The following is a 22,768-nucleotide window of genomic DNA, read 5'->3' on the forward strand; positions in this document are numbered from 1 at the left end:
CTCAGAAAGGATAGATTTAATGATTCCTATCTTTGTGATCTTGCTGTCCACCGAATGGCTACTGTGCCTACATAACAACAGTCACTGCACTCCAAAATAATTCATCATACATGAAGCACTTCGAGACATATATAAGGTGCAATGTCAAGGTCATTATTACTGAATTTGCCCCACAATGGGAAAAGGTAGGAGCGTGAACCATCCTGATTAACATTATTTAAAGGGAACTGGATAAACATTTGAAAAATAAATGCTTCCAATTAAAGTGTTTTTTATTATTCAACAAAAAGATCATTATTGGGGTGGGGGGGGAGGAGAGGAAGTACAACAATATTTTCTCTTTCTCCCCCCCCCACCCCACTTCGGAGGGAAGCTGCCCTTTCTTCCTTTTTAAAGCAGATTTTTTAAGGAGTGGGCCATTTCCAACTGAATCCCAAAATATCATATTTTAAACATAAACCTGTAAACTGCTAAAAGACATTCTGGACAAGTGACAGCTCAACCTAAGAATTTAGGGAAATAAGAATGTGAAAGGTCATTTCTATTTAAACAGTAGTCCGGGGAATAATTTATTGTGTAAGAGAGCTGACTGAACACACAAAGTCACATACACTCATTAAATCAATCTCAGTGTACCAATGAGCTCAGCTCCTCTGACTCATGTATTTCGCATTCATAATTTTAAAATAAAGGAGGGGTTAATTAAAATTTGCGGCCTTCCCATAGCTCAATTTATAAATGCAGTGTGTCATGCGGTATTGAAACAAAGGAGACCAAGAAGGTTCCAAGTTTGCATGCTTGGTCTGTGCGGAGTTAGCTCAGGTTATCTTGGGATACAAGTGGAGGCGCTACAAATAGCCTTGGTGTTCCCAGACTAGGATGGGAAAAATAATCTTGTCGTCTAGGGTTCCCACTATCTATCAGTGTCCAGGGGTCCCTGCATGCATGGGTAGCCCATGAGTGAGAATAAGATTGGACATAGCTGTGTTTTGCCCCCAGAAATCTGCTAACACTCCCTCTGTAATCTCACACATGAATGGTCATTTAGATGTAGACTTGGAGGGAAGCCAGTGCCTGTGGAATCATATCTCAGCATGGGCCAGTGCCTTCAAGGAGGGAGGGAAAAGGGGAAGATAACTCAAGACTCATGACAAAGAACTGTGATTGACTTGAACAAGTTGAAAAATATAGAGGTTGATTTTCCATGGTGGTTCTCCCAATTATCCACCGTAACTTCGGCAGAAGATCTGCGGGAACCCAGAGAAATGGTGTGTTTATGCCGTTTCTTCAGGGATCTTCCTCCAAAGTTACTGTGGGCGATGAGAACCCAGAGAGAAATTCAACCCCATAATTCTTGGGGGGGGGGGGTGTTGTTATTAATGGACTAAACAACAATGAAAATGGTTCAATGAGTACATTCTGCTTAATCATTCCATCAAAGTAATTTATAAATATTCCATAGTTTTAAAATGATTACCTGTCTTCATTTGGCAAATCAAGCCACTTAAGAATTGTGAAAACTCTTTCTTCAAATGGAATTTTGCTTGAGAGAGAAAAAATACACAAATTGAAAATTATTATTCACAGTAATTATTCACAGGTGCCAAGTTTCAGTGCTAAACAAAAGAACAGACAATGTTTATGTTTTACAGTGCAACCACATAAGTGAGTTATTCTGTACTTCATAAGATCCCCAAATACACTAAGGGTGATTTTCAGTCACCACCTGGGTGATAAACGGGCAGAGTGTACTGTTCACTCATTGTCAAGCTCGCCTGATTTTCATTTCCACAATGGAATTGAAAACCAGGTGGGTGATCTGCTCTGCCACCCAAGTGGTGAAGGTGAAAATTACCACCCCCCTAACCCCTGCCGTTTCTAAAAGGTTTATGATTGCAATGGAGCATGTTTATGCTAACAGACATTTGGCAGAAAAAATATTCATTTATCCAAAAGCAAAATACTGCAGATGCTGGAAATCTGAAATAAAAACAGAAAATGCTGGAAATACTCAGCAGATCAGGCAGCATCTGTGGAGAGAGAAACAGAGTTAACATTTCAGGTCAATGACCTTTCTTCAGAACTGGAAGACATTAAAGATGAACAGTAGGTACAGAACCAGGGAAAAAGGAGGCAGGAAAAGAAGAAAAGGGAGAGGTCTGTGATAGGGTGGAGGGCAGGACTGACTAAATGATAAAAGTGATGACGGTGAAAGGAGGATAATGGGAGAAACATGGAAACAAAAGACGGATCCAGAGGAGGAATAAATGGTTGCAGAAGAATAGTAGAGGGGGAGGGAAGAACGAAAAATCTGGCAAAGAGAAGGCTCCCATGGCTTGGGAATGAAGTGGAAGACAGGCAGATCCTAGAGGTGCAGACCACCTCACTGGCCGTGTAGGGGATCCCCACCCCAAGCACTAGCCCAAACCTCCTCCACTCACAGTTGCTCTGGTGTAAACATTCTCCATTACCAGCACCTGCTGTCCAAGAGAAAATGGGGCTGGCAGTTAAGGTCTAAAGTTGTTCAACACAATGTTAAGGCTGTAAAGTGCCTAATAGAAAGCTAAGGTGCTGTTCCTCGAACTTACGTTGCACTTCATTGGAACAGTGTAGGAGGCCGAGGACAGAGAGGTCAGAATGGGAGTGCAATGGAGAATTAAAATGGCAAACAACCGGAAGCTCAGGGTCACTCATCGATCAACCAATCTACATTTGATCTTCCCAATGTAGAGCAGACTGCATCGTGAGCAGCAAATATAGTAAACAAAGTTGGAAGAAGTAGAAGTAAATCGCCGTTGCGTCCGGAAGGAGTGTGTTGGACCCTGGATGGTGGGAAGGGAGGAGGTGAAGGGGCTCGAGTTGCATCTCCTGCACTTGTAAGGGAAGGTGCCGTGGGAAGGGGAGCGGTTGTTGGGGGTGATGGAAAAGTGGATAGGGTGTCACGGAGGGAATGGTCCCTTCGGAATGCTGAAAGGGGAAGATGTGTTTGGTGGTGCCATCGTGCTGGAGGTGGCGGAAAATGATCCGTTGAATGTGGAGGCTGGTGGAATGGAAGGGGAGGACAAGGGGGACCCTATCGTGGTTTTGGGAGGAAGGAGAAGGGGTGAGGGCGGAAGTGCAGGAAATGGGAAATAATCTTTTGGAAGCTCTGGTGTGGAAGGTGGCATCGTCGGAACAGACACGACGGAGACGGAGAAATTGGGAGAATGGAATAGAGTCCTTACAGGAAACGGGGTGGGAGGAAGTATAATCAGTGGGAGTCAGTGGGCTGATAGTAGACATTGGTGGAAAGCCTAGCCCCAGAAATGAAGATAGAGAAGTCAAGGAAGGGAAGGGAAGAGTCGGAGATGCACCACATGAAGGTAAGGGAAGGGTGGATGCTAGAAGCAAAGTTGGTGAAATTTTCCAGTTCAGGGTGAGAGCCGTAAGCGGCACCAACACAGTCAGTCATCAATGTAGCGGAAAAAGAGGTCAGAGATGGGACCGGACTGGAACAAAGAATGGCCCACGTAGCACACGAAAAGGCATAGCTAGGGTTCCCATAGCGACATCTTTTATTTGGAGGAAGTGAGCAGAGTTAAAGGAAAAGTTGTTCAATGTGAGAACAGGTTCGGCCAGGCGGAGCAGGGTGGTGGTGGACGGGGACTGGTTGAGTTGCCGTTCAAGGAAGAATTGGAGGGCCCACAGACTGTCCTGGTGCTGATGGAGGTGTCGAGGGAACGGATTTCTATGGTGAAAAGGAGACAGATGGGGCCAGGAAACTGGAAATGGTTAAAGTAGTGGAGAACATTGGAAGAGTCGCAGATGGAGGTTGGAAGAGACTGGACAAGGAGAAAAAAATACAGGAAATTCAGGCCTATATTTCAGAGCAATCATGTTCCTCAGCCCCATATCATCTGGATATTCACCAGACATTTTTCTTCCTTTCAGGTGACAAGGATCAAAAACACAAACAACTCTTGGATGCCAGTCTGCTTCCTGATCCCTCTTCACTTTCATCTCCCGCGAATGTCATCTCACCTAATTTTACTCATTGCCCAATTTTTACCCATTTCCTCTGACCTTCTCCTCTCTAACCCTGAACAGTCTGCCCTCAGCAAGGACCTCAGCTTCATTCCCTATGCTACATCAACTAATTCCAAGCTCAACATACTGCTGGGCTCTTCTTCTGTTGCCTCCACCTCTGTGCTTTCTGTTTCGGCCAGGAACGCTCCCTCGTGCATCTGACCCTTTCTCTGGACTTCAGCCTTTGCTGTCCACCTGGACCTCTCCCTCAGGCCTCTTGCTTCTTGATCTTTTCATCAAGAACTGCTGGTATGATAACGGCTCTTTCAGTTTCTCAACTCCCCTTATTTCAATCTATATCTTTTGGAACTTGCAGTTCCTCAGCAACCTGCAACGCTCTTGACTGAAGATTGATTTCAGTTACTTGAAACTTTAGCTATATCCTCATTTTCAAACCTGTTGTAATGTTTTTTTATTCATCCATGGGATGTGGGCGTCGCTGGCAAGACCAGCATTTATTGCCCATCCCAAAATGCCCTTGAGAAGGTGGTGGTGAGCCGCCTTCTTGAACCGCTGCTGTCCAAGTGGTGGAGGTTCTCCCACAGTGCTGTTAGGAAGGGAGTTCCAGGATTTTGACTCAGCAACGATGAAGGAACGGTGATATATTTCCAAGTCAGGATGGTGTGTGATTTGGAGGGGAATGTGCAGGTGGTGTGGTTTCCATTTTCCTGCTGCCCTTGTCCTTCTAGGTGGTAGAGGTCACGGGTTTCGGAGGTGCTGTCTAAGAAGCTTTAGCGAGTTGCTGCAGTGCATCCTGTGGATGGTGCACACTGCAGCCACAGTGCGCCGATGGTGAAGGGAGTGAATGTTTAGGGTGGTGGATGGGGTGCCAGTCAAGCGGGCTGCTTTGTCCTGGATGGTGTCGAGCTTCTTGAGTGTTGTTGGAGCTGCACTCATCCAGGCAAGTGGAGAGTATTCCATCACACTCCTGACTTGTGCCTTGTAGATGGTGGAAAGGCTTTGGGGAGTCAGGAGGTGAGTCACTCACCGGAGAATACTCAGCCTCTGACCTGCTCTTGTAGCCACAGTATTTATGTGGCTGGTCCAGTTTAGTATCTGGTCAATGGTGACCCCCAAGATGTTGATGGTGGGGGATTCGGCGATGGTAATGTAGTTGAATGTCAAGGGTAGGTGGTTAAACTCTCTCTTGTTGGAGATGGTTATTGCCTGGCACGAATGTTACTTGCCACTTATCAGCCCAAGCCAGGCCCAAATTTCATATCTGACCCCCATGTATTCCATTTTCTTGCGTTTTCCCAGGCCTCCCACTTCCTTAGCTATTTACATGCCCTTTGTATGGACTTCACTATAACTCAAAGTATGATTTAAGTATAACGACTAAAGTTAACAAATGGTGGCTTTCAGTATGAGAGAGAGAGAGAGAGAAAGGGAGAGAGAGAGAGAGAGAAAGGCAGCCTCTCAAGGATGAGAAGAGAAATGTAATTAAGGAAGATGAAAACACAGTGGAAATAGTAAATAAATATTTTGCATCAGTTTTTACAAATGATGGTGGAAGTGAGAATGTAGGTGTGCTAGGGAAGTGTGTGAAACAACTGTTAAAGATAACTATAGAAAAGAAAAAGAATAGTAGAACAAGGTGGATAAAACACCAAGCCTGGGCTGTTGAAAGATGTCAAAGAAGAGATAGCAGATGCTATGGCCACAACTTTTCCAATCCTCTAAAGCACAAATTTGTTAAAGATAAGTCATGTATGACAATTTTTTTTTGTAACAGATTGGATAGATGACATGAATGCTGTAGATGCAGCATATATAGATTTTCAGAAGGCATCTGGTTCGGTGTATCACAGGAGGCTTGTTACAAAAATTTAGGAGCATGGTATAGTAACATGAATAAAAAATTAGGAACAGGTGTAGGCCATTCAGCCCCTCAAGCCTGTTCTGCTATTCAATGACTGATCTGTATCCATTTACCCACCTTGGCTCCATATCCCTTAATACCCTTGGCTAGCAAAAATCTAGCAATCTCAGATTTAAAATTATTAATTGAGCTAGCATCTACTACTTTTTGTGGGAGAGAGTTCCACACTTCTACCACCCTTTGTGTGAAGAAGTGTTTCCCAACTTCTCTCCTGAATGGCCTGGCTCTGATTTTAAGGTTACATCCTCTTGTCCTAGACTCCCCCACCAGCGGAAGAAGTTTCTCTCCATCTACCCTGTCAATTCCTTTCAAAATCCTAAAAACCTCAATCAAATCACCCTTTAACCTTCTATATTCCAGGGAATACAAGCCTAGATAATGTAATCGCTCCTCATAATTTAACCCTTGGAGCCCTGGTAACATTCTGGTGAATCTGCGCTGTATTCCTGCCAAGGCCAATATATCCTTTCTAAATCGCAGTGCCTAAAACTGTACACAGTACTTTAGATGTGGGCTAACCAGGGGTTTGTATAGCTGTAGCAAAATTTCCTCCCCTTTATATTCTAACCCTCTAGATATAAAAGGATAATATACCTTTAGCCTTTTTGATTATTTTTTGTACCTGACCACTGCATTTTAGTGATCTTTGTACATGGACCCCTAAATCTCTTTGGACCTCCACTGTTCCTAGCTTTTCACCATTTAAAAAATATTTGGAGTTATCATTTTTTGGTCCAAAATGGATGACCTCACATTTACCTGTGCTGAAATCCATCTGCCAAAGTTTTGCCCACTCACTTAATTTATCAATGTCTCTTTGTAATAAGGCTACTTATTGTGCCAGCTATCTTTGTGTCATCGGCAAACTTGGATATACGGCAACTCATTAATAAATATAGTGAATAGTTGAGGCCCCAGCACAGATCCTTGTAGGACGCCACTAATCACTTCTTTCCAATTTGAGTACATACCCATTATCCCTACTCTCTGTCTTCTGCTGCGTAACCAATCTCCTAACCAGGTCGATAATTTGCCTTCAATTCCATAAGCTTTAATTTTAGCTAACAGTCTCTTAATGAATGCCTTCTGGAAGTCCATATAAACTACATCCATAGACATTACCCTGACTACGACTTGAGTTACTTCCTCAAAAAATTCAATTAAGCTCGTTAGACAGATAGTTGGTAGACAGACAGGAAACAAGGGGCTAGAATTAATGGCTGCTGCTCGGATTGGAGAAAGAATGGAAGCAGTGTAACCCAGGGATCATATGAAAATGATAGACAGAAAAAGACGAGCTGGGCAATCAAGCCTGTCCCATGCAGTAATGTTGCAATTAGGCATCATGACCCCCAACGCTCCCCACCCACCTGCAGCCATGTAATCTCCTGGGAGAGACAAAAAAAAGATTTTTTAAAATCCTAGGCCAATTCAGGGAGAAAAAATTGGGAAATTCCTCTCTGACCCCTGAAAGCAATCGAAATTAATTCAGGAGGAGGATGACGGTGTGGGATATTATCCAACAACTCACCTGCGGCAGGAGGAGAAAGTCCCCACTGCATCCTTACCAGCACCTCACAACGCACACTATCACTCACTCTCCCTCCCAAACAATAGCCCAGAAGCATCCACCCTGAGGGAATTAGTGCGAGGCAGAGGGGACTGCATAGGGTAAAACACTGAGCATGAGTAATTAGGAACAGCTGGGATGGAAGATGAGAAGGAAGACATTGCTGACCAGAGGTTGAGGAGACATCACTCCTTGGCTGAACAGCCAAGGGACTCAGATCTCGTAAGTGCTTCTTTTAAAAGGATGTTTGCAGGGCAACAAAAGTATGTGCAGGCACTGGGGACTGAGTCAGACACTTTGCTGCAGATGATGAGTCAAATGGAGGAGTCCACTTCCACATGTACCCAGTTGATGGATTCACAACACTGTAGTCCAACTTGGACGCATGTGGCAACTCCAGAGAGATCTGTAGCGGATGTCCACTGCAGCAACTCGCCAGGGCTTCTTCGACAACACCTCCCAAACCCGCGACCTCTGCCACCTAGAAAGACAAGAGCAGCAGATACATGGGAACAACACCACCTGCACGTTCCCCTCCAAGTCACACACCATCCCAACTCGGAAATATATCGCCGTTCCTTCATCGTCGTTGGGTCAAAATCCTGGAACTCCCTTCCTAACAGTACTGTGGGAGAACCTTCACCACACGGACTGCAGCAGTTCAAGGTGGCGGCTCACCACCACCTTCTCAAGGGCAATTAGGGATGGGCAATAAATGCCGGCCTCGCCAGCGACACCCACATCCCATGAACAAATAAAAAATGTCTATGGTTCCTCCAGAGGCCTGGGGTATCAGATTGGAGAGGATGTCTCTTCTGGTCTTCAAACAATTGGGTCTGGATTGCAGCCAAGTAGCTCCTGGGGCTACAGTGTTCTCATTAGGTCTGCATTCCTGTAACTCATTGGCCATTTGGAGATGTTGTCCTGTACTAGTGACATGGCATGACATGATGCTGCACTCTCTGGATAACAGGACATGCATGCCCTCCCAGTAGCTGCTTGCAATGCCTGAAATATTGTCTGGAGGTAATACTAATAGCTCCACTAACTTATCCAAATACCATTCAAAATGTTTAAGATAGGAACATCTACCAGCCATTGTTATACGCACCTGTTAAATATTTCGTAAATGTTTGGTAATGATCCATTTATTTTGGCATCAGATCCAGGCCAGAAGAAGGAACCTGCCTTCAGACCCTGATATATTGCTGTCAGCCAAAACTACAGGAAGAACAAATAGCAGTTATTAACTAATGAGATCTCTGAACACTCTGACAGAATTTACCCAGCACTTCTTGTGCCTGCTTGTGGGGTACCATAGAAAATTGATGCTTGTACTACAGTGGAAGTACACACTGTGTTGCGTCGTCATGGATACTTCCAGAATTGCTTAAAAACAGAAGAGTAGCTTAGGGAGAAAAACTGAATGCAGTCTCGCTGCCCCATCCCATCATGACTAAATACATAACATCAAAAGCTGATCTAAGAAGGCTTCCCCCAATAGCTCAGTAAGATTATCCAATGAGTAGCTAAGCCATACAGGTAAAGAAGGACTCAGGTTCAATTCCTGGTCTGTGCTGAGATACATTATCTCAGGGCAACAGTGGGGCACTTCAATTAGCCTCAGCATCCCTGGGCTGTAGAGGGAAAGAGATCAGCCAAAGTTCCCACTTTATATTTCTATTCTACTGGAACTCATATTTGTGTGCATCAGGTGAGGAAATGACTGGGTTCATCCGTGATGCTCCTAATCACTGCAGTCAAAACAGAAATGATCAAAGTTCATAGATGAATAATAGTCACTCAGGAAAAGCACCAGCACTGTAGAGCTGTATTCTAACAAGGAATCGTTCCTTCAGGAGGGAAATAACAGGAGAAATAAAAAGAATGGTTTAAGAATCTTCTATCTTATAAGAGCTTTTGTAATTTGCAGCCTTGAGTTTCTCGCCACCAGGAGGCCTACCACTCAGGTCTGCCCTTGCTCCATTGACAATTAAAGGTTCCATAAAGGAACAGCTCCAAAACTATTTACAACCAGTCTTGATATTGATTCAGAGGTACCTGAGCAAAACTCAACTTGGAGAACTAAAACAAAAAACTGCAAATGCTGATAATTTAAATAAAAATCTTTCTGGAAATACATTAACCTGTCTTTTCTCTACTGATGTTGACAGACATTTTGTGCATTTCCAGCAAGTCCTGCTTTTATTTCAATTTGGAAAACATGTTGTTCTATAAATGGAAGACACATGTTCTCCAGCACTTTCATGCACTGAGATGAAACGCCTCCTAGAATAAATAATTTACAAAAGAGGATCATAGGATCATTGTTGCATTGCAATATTTTACATTTCCAGAATATTTTTTAGTATAGTTAATTTTTAAATTCTCAGTGATCAAATAAGCTGATTAAATATACTTAATTGTTAAGTATAAATATGAAATGTTTGCCAATTCTCAGATTCTCAGTTTTGACTGCCTGATCGAATTTTCTCTTGCTAGAAAAGCAAATATCTTCCCTGTACATAAGAACATAAGAAACAGGAGCAGGAGTACGCCATACGGCCCCTCGAGCCTGCTCCGCCATTCAATAAAATCCTGGCTAATCTTTGTCTTCAATTCCACTTTCCGGCCCTATCCCCATATCCCTTGATTCCCCTAGATTCCAAAAATCTATCAATCTCAGCCTTGATTATGCCTAATGACTCAGCATCCACAGCCCTCTGGGGTAGAGAATTCCAAAGATTCACAACCCTCTGGGTGAAGAAATTCCTCCTCATCTCAGCCTTAAACGGTCGACCCCTTATCCTGTGACTATGTTCCCTAGTTCTAAACTTGCCAGCCAGGGGAAACAACCTCTCAGCATCTACCCTGTCAGGACCCCTCAGAATCTTACATGTTTCAATGAGATCACCTCTCATTCTTCTAAACTCCAGAGAGTATAGGCCCATTCTTCTCAAGCTCTCCTCATAGGACAATCCTATCATCCCAGGAATCAATCTAGTGAATCTTCGTTGCACCGCCTCCAAGGCAAGTATATCTTTCCTTAGATAAGGAGACCAAAACTGTATGCAGTACTCCAGGTATGATCTCACCAAAGCCCTGTACAATTGTAGTAAGACTTCCTTACTCTTGTACTCCAACCCCCATGCAATAAAGGCCAGCATACCATTTGCCTTCCTAATTGCTTGCTGTATCTGCATGCTAACTTTTTGTGTTTCTTGTACGAGGACACCCAGATCTCTCTGAACACCAACATTTAATAGTTTCTCACCATTTAAAAAAATATTCTGCTTTTCTATTCTTCCTTCCAAAGTGAATAACCTCACATTTCCCCACATTATATTCCATCTGCCACCTTCATGCCCACTCACTAATCTGTCTAGTGTCCTCCTCACAGCTTACTTTCCCACCTACCTTTGTAACGTCCACAAACTTGAATACATTACACTCGGTCCCTTCATCTATGTCATTAATATAGATTGTAAATAGCTGAGGTCCAAGCACCGATCCTTGCGGCCCACCACTAGTTACAGCCTGCCAAACTGAAAATGACCCGTTTATCCCACCTCTTTTAGAATTCTAGGATGTAGGCCATCAGGTCCAGGGGATTTGACGGCTTTTAGTCCCATTAGTTTCTCTATTACTTTTTCTCTACTGATATTAATTGTTTTAAGTTCCTCACTCTCATTTACCCCTTGGTTCCCCACTATTTTTGGTATGCTTTTTGTGTCTTCTACTGTGAAGACAAATACAAAATATTTGTTTAACGTCTCTAACACAGTTTATAAATTATAACTGAAAATGCTTTGAGCATGCAAATAATAAAACCATTATGATAGTTAACAAAGAGCTACAGGACTGAACTTCTCATTTTGGGTGCAGCTTTATCTGTATGCAAGGGAACTCAAGCAAAACCATTATGTGTGTCCCAAGCAGCGAACCAGACCAGTGAGCTAGCACAAAACTTACAGTATCATTTTAGATTCATGAAACATGAGACAACTATTTTGAATTTGGATCAGAAGCAATTGCCTAAAACCTCACTATTGGCGATGTTTTCTGTGTTTAACTTAGATGCATTTTACCTAAAAACAAGCAGGAATCCTTGCAAACAGAAGAACACTATTTCCAACAGCTCAGGCACAGAATTATAATCGCAATAGCAGATGCCAAGAAATCCAGGCTATGTTTACCTTCCCACTCAGCTGGAGCAAGATGTGGAGGGTAGGAAGGCAGAAACTAAAAAGAATGTGATTTTAACATTTTCTTTAGTTTTATGAAGTGACAAAATGTAACTCTGATCCTACCATCTGAAACCACTATAGTTGGGGATAAACATTTGACGAGAAAAAAATGGAACATTTTAATAAGGGGCAGAGTAATGTGGCTCATTTCACAACATATGTAACACATTTGAAAAGTTTGGATTCAACTACAGTGATTCTGTTAACCCTCTACAAACCAATGAATCGTCTCTAAAGTTAGGTGTCAACTGAATGTACAGCACTTCTGGGTGGATAGTGCACAGAAGGTAAACACCCACAGCCATTGAATGATTTAGGTAACATGTCCTAAAAATCAACTGCATTCCAACTATCAGCTAAATAGTTTATATAATACATTATCTAAAGTCAATATTCTATATTTAAAATTCATACCACAGTGGTAAGAGAATGTTGACAACAAGCACTCAAAGATATAAGGGGCGATTTTAAAACCCAAGAACGGGTGGGTTGGGGATGGTGGGAGTTGAAAATAGTTGTTTTTTGGGTCGCGACCGCAACCCAGCTTTATTTCCGGGTTTAACATCGGCGCGTAAAAGTACAGGCTTCCCACTGGGAATGCAAAGTCCAAAAATTTTCGGTTGCTACCCAAAAAAACAACTATTTTCAACTCCCACCCGTTCCCAACCCACCCGTTCTTGGGGTTTAAAAATCACCCCCATAAACTTTAGAAAGAGGTATTATTGCTGACAATTCACTGCACCCTGCCTTTCCACATGCTACTTTTCTACTTAAAATGTGTCTACTTTACACTATTTATGATGTATGTTCTTGCCTTTTCCCCCATTTTCCAACTCTCTGCTCCACGATAATGCACATTCCTTGAACAAAAATGCAAGAAGAACAGACCTCTCCCAGTGTTATTCTTAAGTAGTGAGTGGTCCCTTAGGGGGGCTAGTCTGGTAATTTTCCCCTCTGCTGTGGAAAAGAACTTGACCTCTTATCAGTGCCACTCAAATGTAGCAACTAAAATCTGGAATAAGGCCTATTGAGAAATCTGGCTGCAAAATTGTGTTCTACCACTTCACAGCATAACATGTTGGAGCACCAGCCTGGGCTGCTCTATAGTCATTTATTTTTAATTTCAAGCGAATGTTTCTCAACTGCAAGTACTTAGTTCTTAAAAGGACATTATTTCTCATGTTTCCACAATAAAAATAGAAAATGCTTGAACAGTAGGTCTATCACCATCTGTAAAGAGAAAAGACAGATTTGCATTTTGTGCATATAGTCTACACCTAAAATGTTTGTCCATCTTTACCCTCCACAAATGTTGAGAGTACTATGCATTTCCAGCATTTTTGGGTTTTATTTCAATTTCTAGTATTTGTAGTTTCTTCTTTTCATTTCTTTAATATCTTGCAGTTGCCTTACCTGGGGAACACTAGTGGGTGCACCAGTCAGCACGTATATGTACACAAGCTTAAAATTAAATTAACAATTCTTCAATATGCATGGAAAATTATTAGCAGACAGTGTGGCCCAGCAAACAGACATTACTGCTTCGAATACTCACAGGACTGTCACTACACTATTCTTTCTATTCGTGGTTCAATTATATTTCAGCATCTTTAGAATGTTTATTTGCTAGAATACTTCCAAAGAAACTGTGCACTATAATCATACTGTTGCGGTTCCAACACACAAATATTATTGCTTCTAATACTCACAGGTTGTCCTTTGTACCAAAGGGGATTGAACTTTTCTTCCGCTCTAAGGCTGAAAGTGGCATTCATGTCCACATCATACATGCGATTGTCAATCACACCATGAGATTCTGGATATAGCCCCTGAAAGTGAAATCAATGACACAAGACTACTCTGGTGTTTGTTTTAGCAAAAGGTTATATTTCAATTAACATAATAACGGACCAAGAAATTGGATTGCACCGCGTCCGTGTTAAGGGAGCCCAAGAGTCTAATATGGCGAGCAGCGTGCATGGCCCGCCATAAAGCCAGCTGCATAGGCATCCAGAGTCCGCACCTGAAACAGGAGTTTGTACCTTTGCATATGCAAATAGGGTCCATACGCCGTTTGTGGGCCTTCTTTCCAAAATTTGTTTGCAACTGACCGCAGCCTGCACCGTAAAAGGTAGGTTTTATTTTATTTTTTAAAACTTACTATATTGTGGAGCTGGGAGGTGAAGGGGTGCTCCTCCCAGCTCCACATTAAATTCACGGACCGCTGCCAGCCCCTGCTCACCTCCCAGACCCCCACCAGACTCTCCTTACAACCTCAACTAGTGTTCAAGCCGGCCGATCTTGGTGACTCCTTGGACCGATGAGTTGCTTTTGGTGCTTGCTGCTCACGTGTAATAAACAAATGAAGCTGGCCACCGGCCTCTTTAGGCATGTGCAGCACCAGGGTCACACCTCGACTCAAACGTGATCGAACTTCTAGGCCAAGGAGTCTAATTCTATAAAATGGATACATTGCTGATAATATTACAGTTCACTTGATTATCATACATCAACCACAACTCTTGGCATTTTCAGGTGCCTTGGCCATTAGTGAAGTCTGTTATGTTCTTAATACTGTAGCACCAGAATACTGCAATCCTAGAGATTGCAGATACTTTGTTGAATGAAGTCTGTTCGACTTGAGACAGTGGACACAAAGGTCTGGCCAAATTACAATAAAATTGACAAAGGCATCATAATACTGATATCACTATAAAAATATCATAATTATCATAATTGAACAGAAAACGTTGGTCTCTACATCATAACTGGTGTTTACAGGAAAAACTAAGATAGCAGCTCTGAGGAATAAAATAAGTGTGAATGAGGAAATGGTGAAGAAGATAGAAAGAGAATATAATGCAAAAGATTGGTACAGTTTTCACTTTGCACTCAGTGACTGCACAAAGAATGTCCAGGTCAGATGAAGCGCTGCATAATACCCTAACACTGAGTTGAGGCATGATATTCATTTTCGCATATTTTAGCATTTTAAAATATTTTCAACTTCTTAAACTGATGAACCTTATAGGATATTGTTTAAAACTTTCTTAAAAATAAAATGTTCAATACGAGTTAGTGGTGACTCCTATTTTGTGATACAATTGTAAGGTTCCCATTGTAAGTGGGCAGCTTTCACTATAAATCAACAGCTGTGTGTAAACACACAAACTTCCTTACAGAAATAACTAATGACTGAACCCAAGGACAGTGTGACATGAGCCTACTCAAATAAATTACAGCCTTAAAGCCTACTGGTTTGATATTCAATAGAAAAGATAGAAAGGAGGTAGAGAGAGAGAGAAAGAGATAGATAGGAGTAAAACAAAAAAGAGATAAAGTCAGACTTGCATTTCTATATCGCCTTATCACATTTCTCATACATGTTTCCAAGTGCGTCACATACGATGAGTTACTTTTGATGTGCAGTGACTAATTGAAAGAGGCCAGAAAACTAAAAATAAAGTTCTTAAAAGTCATGCCATCTCCCAAGAATGCTGGAAATTTGATATAGCTGTTTAATTCACACATGCACTGCCCCCAAGTCCCACTGTCCCGATACTCTGTTCACGCTCTGACTGTGAGGCAAGCCATTACTCTGTATATGCTTAAATTGTTAGGGGAATATTAGATCTGGTGTAATACCACTTGTGTTATTTTAAAAAGAAAATGCTGGATAAGCTTCTGAGCCATTTCCACAAGACAGCATTAATTTTCAACAATTCAGCAGCTAAGACGTGCCTGTGGCTTTTGAAGAACAAAGCATTTATTATCATGGTGGAGGGCAGACATGTGTGTCATAGACTGGAACAGGCCCACTCTGTGTGAGGCAAAGGCAACTGTCTCAGATTCGTGGTGCACTGGACTTCCATATTAACAGTGAGGGAGCTGTTGCTCCCCTGCACCTATGCTGTAAACTAAGCTTCTCAAAAGGAACAAAAACTTCCAAGCCCCTATATATTTGTAGTTAGTATGGATTAATTTTTTTGCACTACTTGAAATTTTGTGCCATTAATCCTTGGAGTATGCTGTAAACAAAAGAAGGCTTAACATCTCTACTATAACTAAGCTGAGCATATTGGAGAATTTAATCATTGTAGGTACAGGACAAGAGGAGGCCATTCGGCCCATCGGGCCTGCGCCAGCTCTTTGAAAGAGTTATTCATTTCGTCCCATTCCCCTGCTCTTTCCCCATAGCCCTGTAATTTTTCCCCTTCAAGTATTTATCCAATTCCCTTTTGAAAGTTACGATTGAATCTGCTTCCACCACCCTTTCTGGCAGTGCATTCCCGATCATAACAACTCGCTGCGTTTGAAAAAAGGTTTTTATTTAAATATATTTTATTGACATCTTCTAATATGTCCAAACTGTTTAATATTTGATGATTTTTTAAAACATATCAGTGGATCGCTCCTGGTGTTGTTTGCAGACTAAGGAGGTAATCAAGATGCTTGTAGGTAGGTAGGACCAGTTCTTTGAGCAAGGTACGGGTGTAACGTGGAGGACAGTGGCAAGGCTTAAAATGAGAACAATGCTAGGTTGAGGTTTGGAGGTAGCAGGGCTGTGCATTGAGAAAATAAAGAAAGAAAATGAATGAAATCCCAACACTGGACAAACAGGGGACTCTCGGGGGGGAGGAGCTAAATACGATTAAAATCACTCAGGAGATGGTACTCAGTAAAATAATGGGACTCAAGGCGGATAAATCCCCTGGACCTGATGGCTTCCATCCTAGGGTCTTGAGGGAAGTGGCAGTAGGGATTGTGGATGCTTTGGTGATAGTTTTCCAAAATTCCCTGGACTCAGGAGAGGTCCCGGCAGATTGGAAAACTGCTAATGTAACACCGTTATTTAAAAAGGGTAGTAGGCAGAAGGCTGGAAATTATAGGCCAGTTAGCTTAACATCTGTGGTGGGTAAAATTTTGGAGTCTATTTTTAAGGAGACAGTAACGGAACATTTAGATAAGCATAATTTAATAGGACAAAGTCAGCATGGCTTTATGAAGGGGAAGTCATGTCTGACAAATTTGCTTGAGTTCTTTGAGGATATAACGTATAGGGTCGATAAAGGGGAACCAGTGGACATAGTGTATTTAGACTTCCAGAAGGCATTCGACAAGGTGCCACATAAAAGATTATTACTTAAGATAAAAAATCACGGGATTGGGGGTAATATTCTGGCATGGGTGGAGGATTGGTTATCAAACAGGAAGCAGAGAGTTGGGATAAATGGTTCATTTTCGGACTGGCAACCAGTAACCAGTGGTGTTCCACAGGGGTCGGTGCTGGGTTCCCAACTCTTTACAATCTATATTAACGATTTGGAGGAGGGGACCGAGTGCAACATATCAAAATTTGCAGATGATACAAAGATGGGAGGGAAAGTAGAGAGTGAGGAAGACATAAAAAACCTGCAAGGGGATATAGACAGGCTGGGTGAGTGGGCGGAGATTTGGCAGATGCAATATAATATTGGAAAATGTGAGGTTATGCACTTTGGCAGGAAAAATCAGAGAGCAAGTTATTTTCTTAATGGCGAGAGACTGGAAAGTACTGCAGTACAAAGGGATCTGGGGGTCCTCGTGCAAGAAAATCAAAAAGTTGGTATGCAGGTGCAGTAGGTGATCAAGAAAGCCAACGGAATGTTGGCTTTTATTGCTAGGGGGATAGAATATAAAAACAGGGAGGTATTGCTGCAGTTATATAAGGTATTGGTGAGACCGCACCTGGAATACTGCATACAGTTTTGGTCTCCATACTTAAGAAAAGACATACTTGCTCTCGAGGCAGTACAAAGAAGGTTCACTCGGTTAATCCCGGGGATGAGGGGGCGGACATATGAGGAGAGGTTGAGTAGATTGGGACTCTACTCATTGGAGTTCAGAAGAATGAGAGGCGATCTTATTGAAACATATAAGATTGTGAAGGGTCTTGATCGGGTGGATGCGGTAAGGATGTTCCCAAAGATGGGTGAAACTAGAACTAGGGGGCATAATCTTAGAATAAGGGGCTGCTCTTTCAAAACTGAGATGAGGAGAAACTTCTTCACTCAGAGGGTGGTAGGTCTGTGGAATTTGCTGCCCCAGGAAGCTGTGGAAGCTACATCATTAAATAAATTTAAAACAGAAATAGACAGTTTCCTAGAAGTAAAGGGAATTAGGGGTTATGGGGAGCGGGCAGGAAATTGGACATGAAGCTGAGTTCGGATCGGTCAATGCCCTGTGGGTGGCGGAGAGGGCCCAGGGGCTGTGTGGCCGGGTCCTGCTCCGACTTCTTGTGTTCTTTAGATTTGTGGTTGGGATCAGATCAGCCATGATCTTATTGAATGGCGGAGCAGGCTCGAGGGGCCGATTGGCCTACTCCTGCTCCAATTTCTTATGTTCTTATGTTCTTATGAAATAAAAGGAAATTCAAGCCAGATCGTGTAACACAGGTAGCCCCAGGAGTGGAGTACAGGCGGACGAGGGATGTGAGTACAGAGCAGGGAATGGGCTCCTTAAATCCAGTTTGACACATGTGGATGACTGGGCATCTCTACAGTAACATCATGTAAATGGAACTGCAGGTAATCTCTCTGCCACTTTATTCCTAGGAATGCACAATAATCCATTCAGCTCAAAAACTTACTACATTCAAAGGAATACTATTAACAACTGTTTACCTCTTGGTTTGAGCCTGCACACTAATAGTCAACTGTCAATAGTCAACTAGTCTTAAACACAATGAGGATAAGTTGGCTGTAAATGATACAAAGTACATTACATTTTTGAAAGCTGTGGGGGATGCCTCTTATCTTGCCAGCCCTCATCAACTCATTAAGCTTCTTCTGGCACAAAGTAATCGCCCAAGGGGTTATTGAGGTGGCATTTACTGCCAATGCCACCTCCCTCCACAAAGCAGAAGCAGTTCCTTTCACCAACCTTCTCCCCCACCTACCAAAGTCTGTCCCTCCTAAATCTCATCTCATGCAGCAGGACCTCAAGATCACTGATAGAAAAATTGGCTGTTCTGTGCCTAAAAAGGTGGATTTTCACATATTTGGTCCTGTGCAACTGCCCAGGAAGGTTGTTAGGACATGGAGTAGCCTACCAGAAACAGTGGTGCAAGCAGAATCCAAAGTAGCTAAATATTTGAAAGGGCAGGGAAATGAAACTAAACAGCTAGCTCTTCAGAGAGCCAGCACAAGCATGATGGGCTGAATGAGCTCTTTCTGTACAATAAAATTCTATTGGGGGTGGACGTTCAACTTGTGCCCAAAACAGGTGGGAAGTTATTGGGTCGACCACTTTACTTGACCGAAGAGGTTTGCGCCTCATTTAAATTTGATGGGCGTGCTGCCCGTACGAATCACTCCGGTAATTGGACATCTCGCCCACTGGGGGGCCTGCACCTTTTAAAAGGTGAGATGCTGTGCACATTGTGGAGCTCAACTGAAGGCTGCTTATGTACTAGAAAAATAAATGTCGACTGGGAGAGTGCCCAGATTGATTTTTTTTTCCTTTTTGATGGCATGAGGTTCGTCTATTTTTTCACTATATTTTTGTTAGTTTATTTTTGATGACACCAGGCAATCCCAGGTTGTTAATTGTATGATTTATATCAATCAGTGTTAATTGTATTTAGGTGGTGGGTATCAATTGGGGACGCTCTTGTATGCTTTTTATAGGAGAGCTTATCTAGGGTGTGGTGTGTGTAAGGGGAATCTCTATGAATAAATGCTTGGGAACAACTAAAGATCAGGCTTGAGTATTCTATCCTTCACCACATGGCTATCCAATTTAAACACAGATTGTCCGATAATGCCCTGGATGCTTTAATGAGGAAGTAAGGTAAAAGAAGAATATCCTATTTCCACCAGATAGGAGAAGAGTGCCCCACCATACTGGGCGGTCAGAGGTGGATGGGCTTGTCAATGCCAGAAGTTTAGCCCCTCGGACCTGGAAGCAGTGCAGAAAGAAGTTCAATGACTTGACCCAGGCTGCTAAGGTGAGACTCCCGTTCACAATCTTCTTGCTCATTGTCAGCACAGCCCTGCACCACTTCACTGTAACAGCATCAATGAAAATGTTGACCTCCCCCACTTCACATTCCTCTCATCCAATCATTGTAACACTCTTCAGTGGCCCTCCTCCTGCTACCACACCCAAACTCTGCCACTGCTCCACCTATTAATGCCCTGTCTTGCACATACCTGATGGTTCTTCATAGCCCAAACAAACTATTTTACCCTCACACACAGATGTTCAGAATTTTTTTAGCACACCACTCACTAATAATTCCTTTCCTCTTGCAGGACAAACTAGTGCACAATGCCAGGGAAAGGACCCACACAGGGGGAGGCACTCCTTTCCTATTCTGGCGCTTCTACTGGAGCATGCAAGGCTATGTGTATATAGTCGATGGTGCCCTGCACCTGGGGAGAGCCTTAAATCCTGGCAAAGCTCAGAACCCTGTCTTCCTGTTTAAAGGCTTTCAAGGGAAAGGAGATGAAATCATAGGAACAGGAGTAGGCCGTTTAACCCCTTGAGACTGTCCCGCCATTCAATGAGATCATGGTTGATCTGTGACCTAACTCCATTTAGCTGCCTTAACCAAAGGTATTAAGGGATATGGGGCTAACAAAAATCTATCAATCTCAGATTTAAAATTAACAATTGAGCTAGCATCATCTGCTGTTTGCGGAAGAGTTCCAAACTTCCACCACCCTTTGCGTGTAGAAGTGTTTCCTAACTTCACTCCTGAAAGTCCTGGCTCTAATTTTTAGGCTATGTCCCCTAATCCTAAACGCCTCAACCAGTAGAAATAGTTTCTCTCTAGCTACCGTATCAGTTCACCTTAATATCTTGAAAACTTCAATCAAATCACCCATTAATCTTTTAAATTCCAGGGAATGCAACCGTAGTTTGTGTAATCGCTCCTCATAATTTAACCCTTGGAGTCCACGTATCTTTCTAGTAAATCTACGCTGCACTCTCTCCAAGGCCAATATATCCTTCCTAAGGTGCGGTGCCCAAGACTGAACACAGTACTCCAAGTATGGTCTAACCATGGCTTTGTATAGCTGTAGTATAACTTCTACCCCCTTGTATTCTAGTCCTCTAGATATAAAGGCCAACATTCCATTAGCCTTTTTGATTATTTTCTGTACCTGTCCCTGACATTTTAATGATCTATGTACCTGGACCCCTAAGCCTCTTTAGACCTCCACTGTTTCAAGCTTTTCACCATTTAGAAAGTACTCTGATCTATCCTTTTTAGGTCCAAAGTGGATGACCTCACACTTGCTGAAATTGAAATCCATTTGCCACAGTTTTGCCCATTCACTTAATCTATTAATATCTCTCTGTAATTTTATGCTTCCATCTACACTGCTTACAATGCTGCCTATCTCAGGGTAGAGAGCCACTTGTATATGTGGCTCTCTACCCTGTCATCTAAGTCGTAATAAATACAGTGAATAGTTGAGGCCCCAACACAGATCCCTGTGCGACACCACTAGTCACATCCTGCCAATTTGAGTACCTGCCCATTATCTCTACTCTGTCTTCTGCCTCTCAGCCAATTTCCTAACTAGGTCAATGATTTTCCCTCAATTCCATGAGCTTCAACTTAAGCTAACAGTCTATTATGAGGGACTTTATCGAATGCCTTCCGGAAGTCCATATAAACAACATCGATAGATATTCCCCTATCCACTACTTTAGTCACCTCTTCAAAAAATTCAATCAGGTTTGTCAAGCACGACCTACCCTTTACAAGTCCATGCTGGCTCTCTCTGATCAGCTGAAAATGTTCAACGTGTTCCGTCACTCTATCCTGAATTACAGACTCTAGTAATTTCCCAACAGATGTTGGCTTTGGCAATCAGTCATCTGGAAAATACAGACCTGCACAGCTGATTGGCTAATATTGCAGATGTCACATATTGTAGCCTGGAAACACACTGAGGCATGAAAGTTCAGGACCACAGTGACTTTAACAGCTGCAGGCAAGGATTTATGTGACCAGGCGTTAGGCTGCAGTTGGTACTGCAGCAAGTGACAGAACTCTGCAAAAGTCTTTTCACACACTGCTACTCAGTGAACTGCAGGTAAGAAGTTCTGGGCCTGTAGACTCATGAAGGGTAAGGTCTCCTGCAAGCTGCTCTCTTCTGACTCATCTCTCTGCACCTGCAGGTCCCTAGACTCTAGACTGTTCCTCCTCCTCCTCCTCCTCCTCCTCCTTCTCTTCCAGCCAAAATGACAGTGCAAGCACCAAACCCATTGAAACCAAACAGATGTTTGCCAGAGGCCCCCTGATGACTCACCAATTACTTTCACACACAACTACTGCCGGTTCCAGCAAATAAAACTCCCAAAAAGCTCAAAAGCAGCAGTAACCAGTGATTTACCTGCGAGCAGCTGATGATTCCTTTAAATATCACTAGAAATGGCACTCCACAGACTGTTCACATCCATTATTTCTGTTACTGATTTAGAATTGGTGAATAAGACAGTAGACTTGATGAGAAGGGCATGTGGGTTTTAAAGCAAGCAGAGGACCTTAATTAGCATGGTTAAATAGGTGCTTGCTGATTTCAGCTGGGTGGCTGGACGCCTAAAAGTGGCGACGGGCGAATTCCGTGCACAAAATGGCCATGTGAGATCACGGCCCAACTTTCAACGTCTTAGCACTAATGTTCTGAAGATAAACTGGGCGTTCCCAAGTTGAAAGTCCTACCCTTACGATTCTATTAACTTCCAGGTGAGGGGAGGGGACCAAAAGCCTCTTTACATTGCCTGGCCATATAAGGGCAGCAGGACTTTAAAACCTGCAGCAACATTATTCCCCCCACCACTCCTCCCAGGGCCAACAATGAATGGGGCTCTGCTGGAATTCCATCAAGATTATAAATTTGTCACGGCCAGCACCAAATACATGGAATGGATGGAAGTCCTGCTCTACCACACTTCCAGTGGAGTTGCAGTTGCAGAGGGAAATCCAATGCAATCAATTTTTTAATA

At 42.8% G+C, this 22,768-nt stretch overlaps 1 protein-coding gene across 1 annotated transcript in view; it reads right to left on the minus strand.

Moving 5' to 3' along the window:
• Positions 1 to 22,768, minus strand: part of LOC137321828 (venom phosphodiesterase 2-like) — a 138,777-nt gene that overhangs the window by 58,830 nt on the left and 57,179 nt on the right. Inside the window, exons 7-9 of the mRNA XM_067984532.1 lie at positions 13,474 to 13,593; positions 8,629 to 8,738; positions 1,478 to 1,543 (exon numbers count right to left, since the gene is read on the minus strand). Coding sequence (XP_067840633.1) covers positions 1,478 to 1,543; positions 8,629 to 8,738; positions 13,474 to 13,593 — 296 coding nt within the window. The remainder of the gene's footprint in view (positions 1 to 1,477; positions 1,544 to 8,628; positions 8,739 to 13,473; positions 13,594 to 22,768) is intronic.

The sequence above is a fragment of the Heptranchias perlo genome, chromosome 5, assembly GCF_035084215.1.
Source record: "Heptranchias perlo isolate sHepPer1 chromosome 5, sHepPer1.hap1, whole genome shotgun sequence".
Classification (NCBI taxonomy): Eukaryota; Metazoa; Chordata; class Chondrichthyes; order Hexanchiformes; family Hexanchidae; genus Heptranchias; species Heptranchias perlo.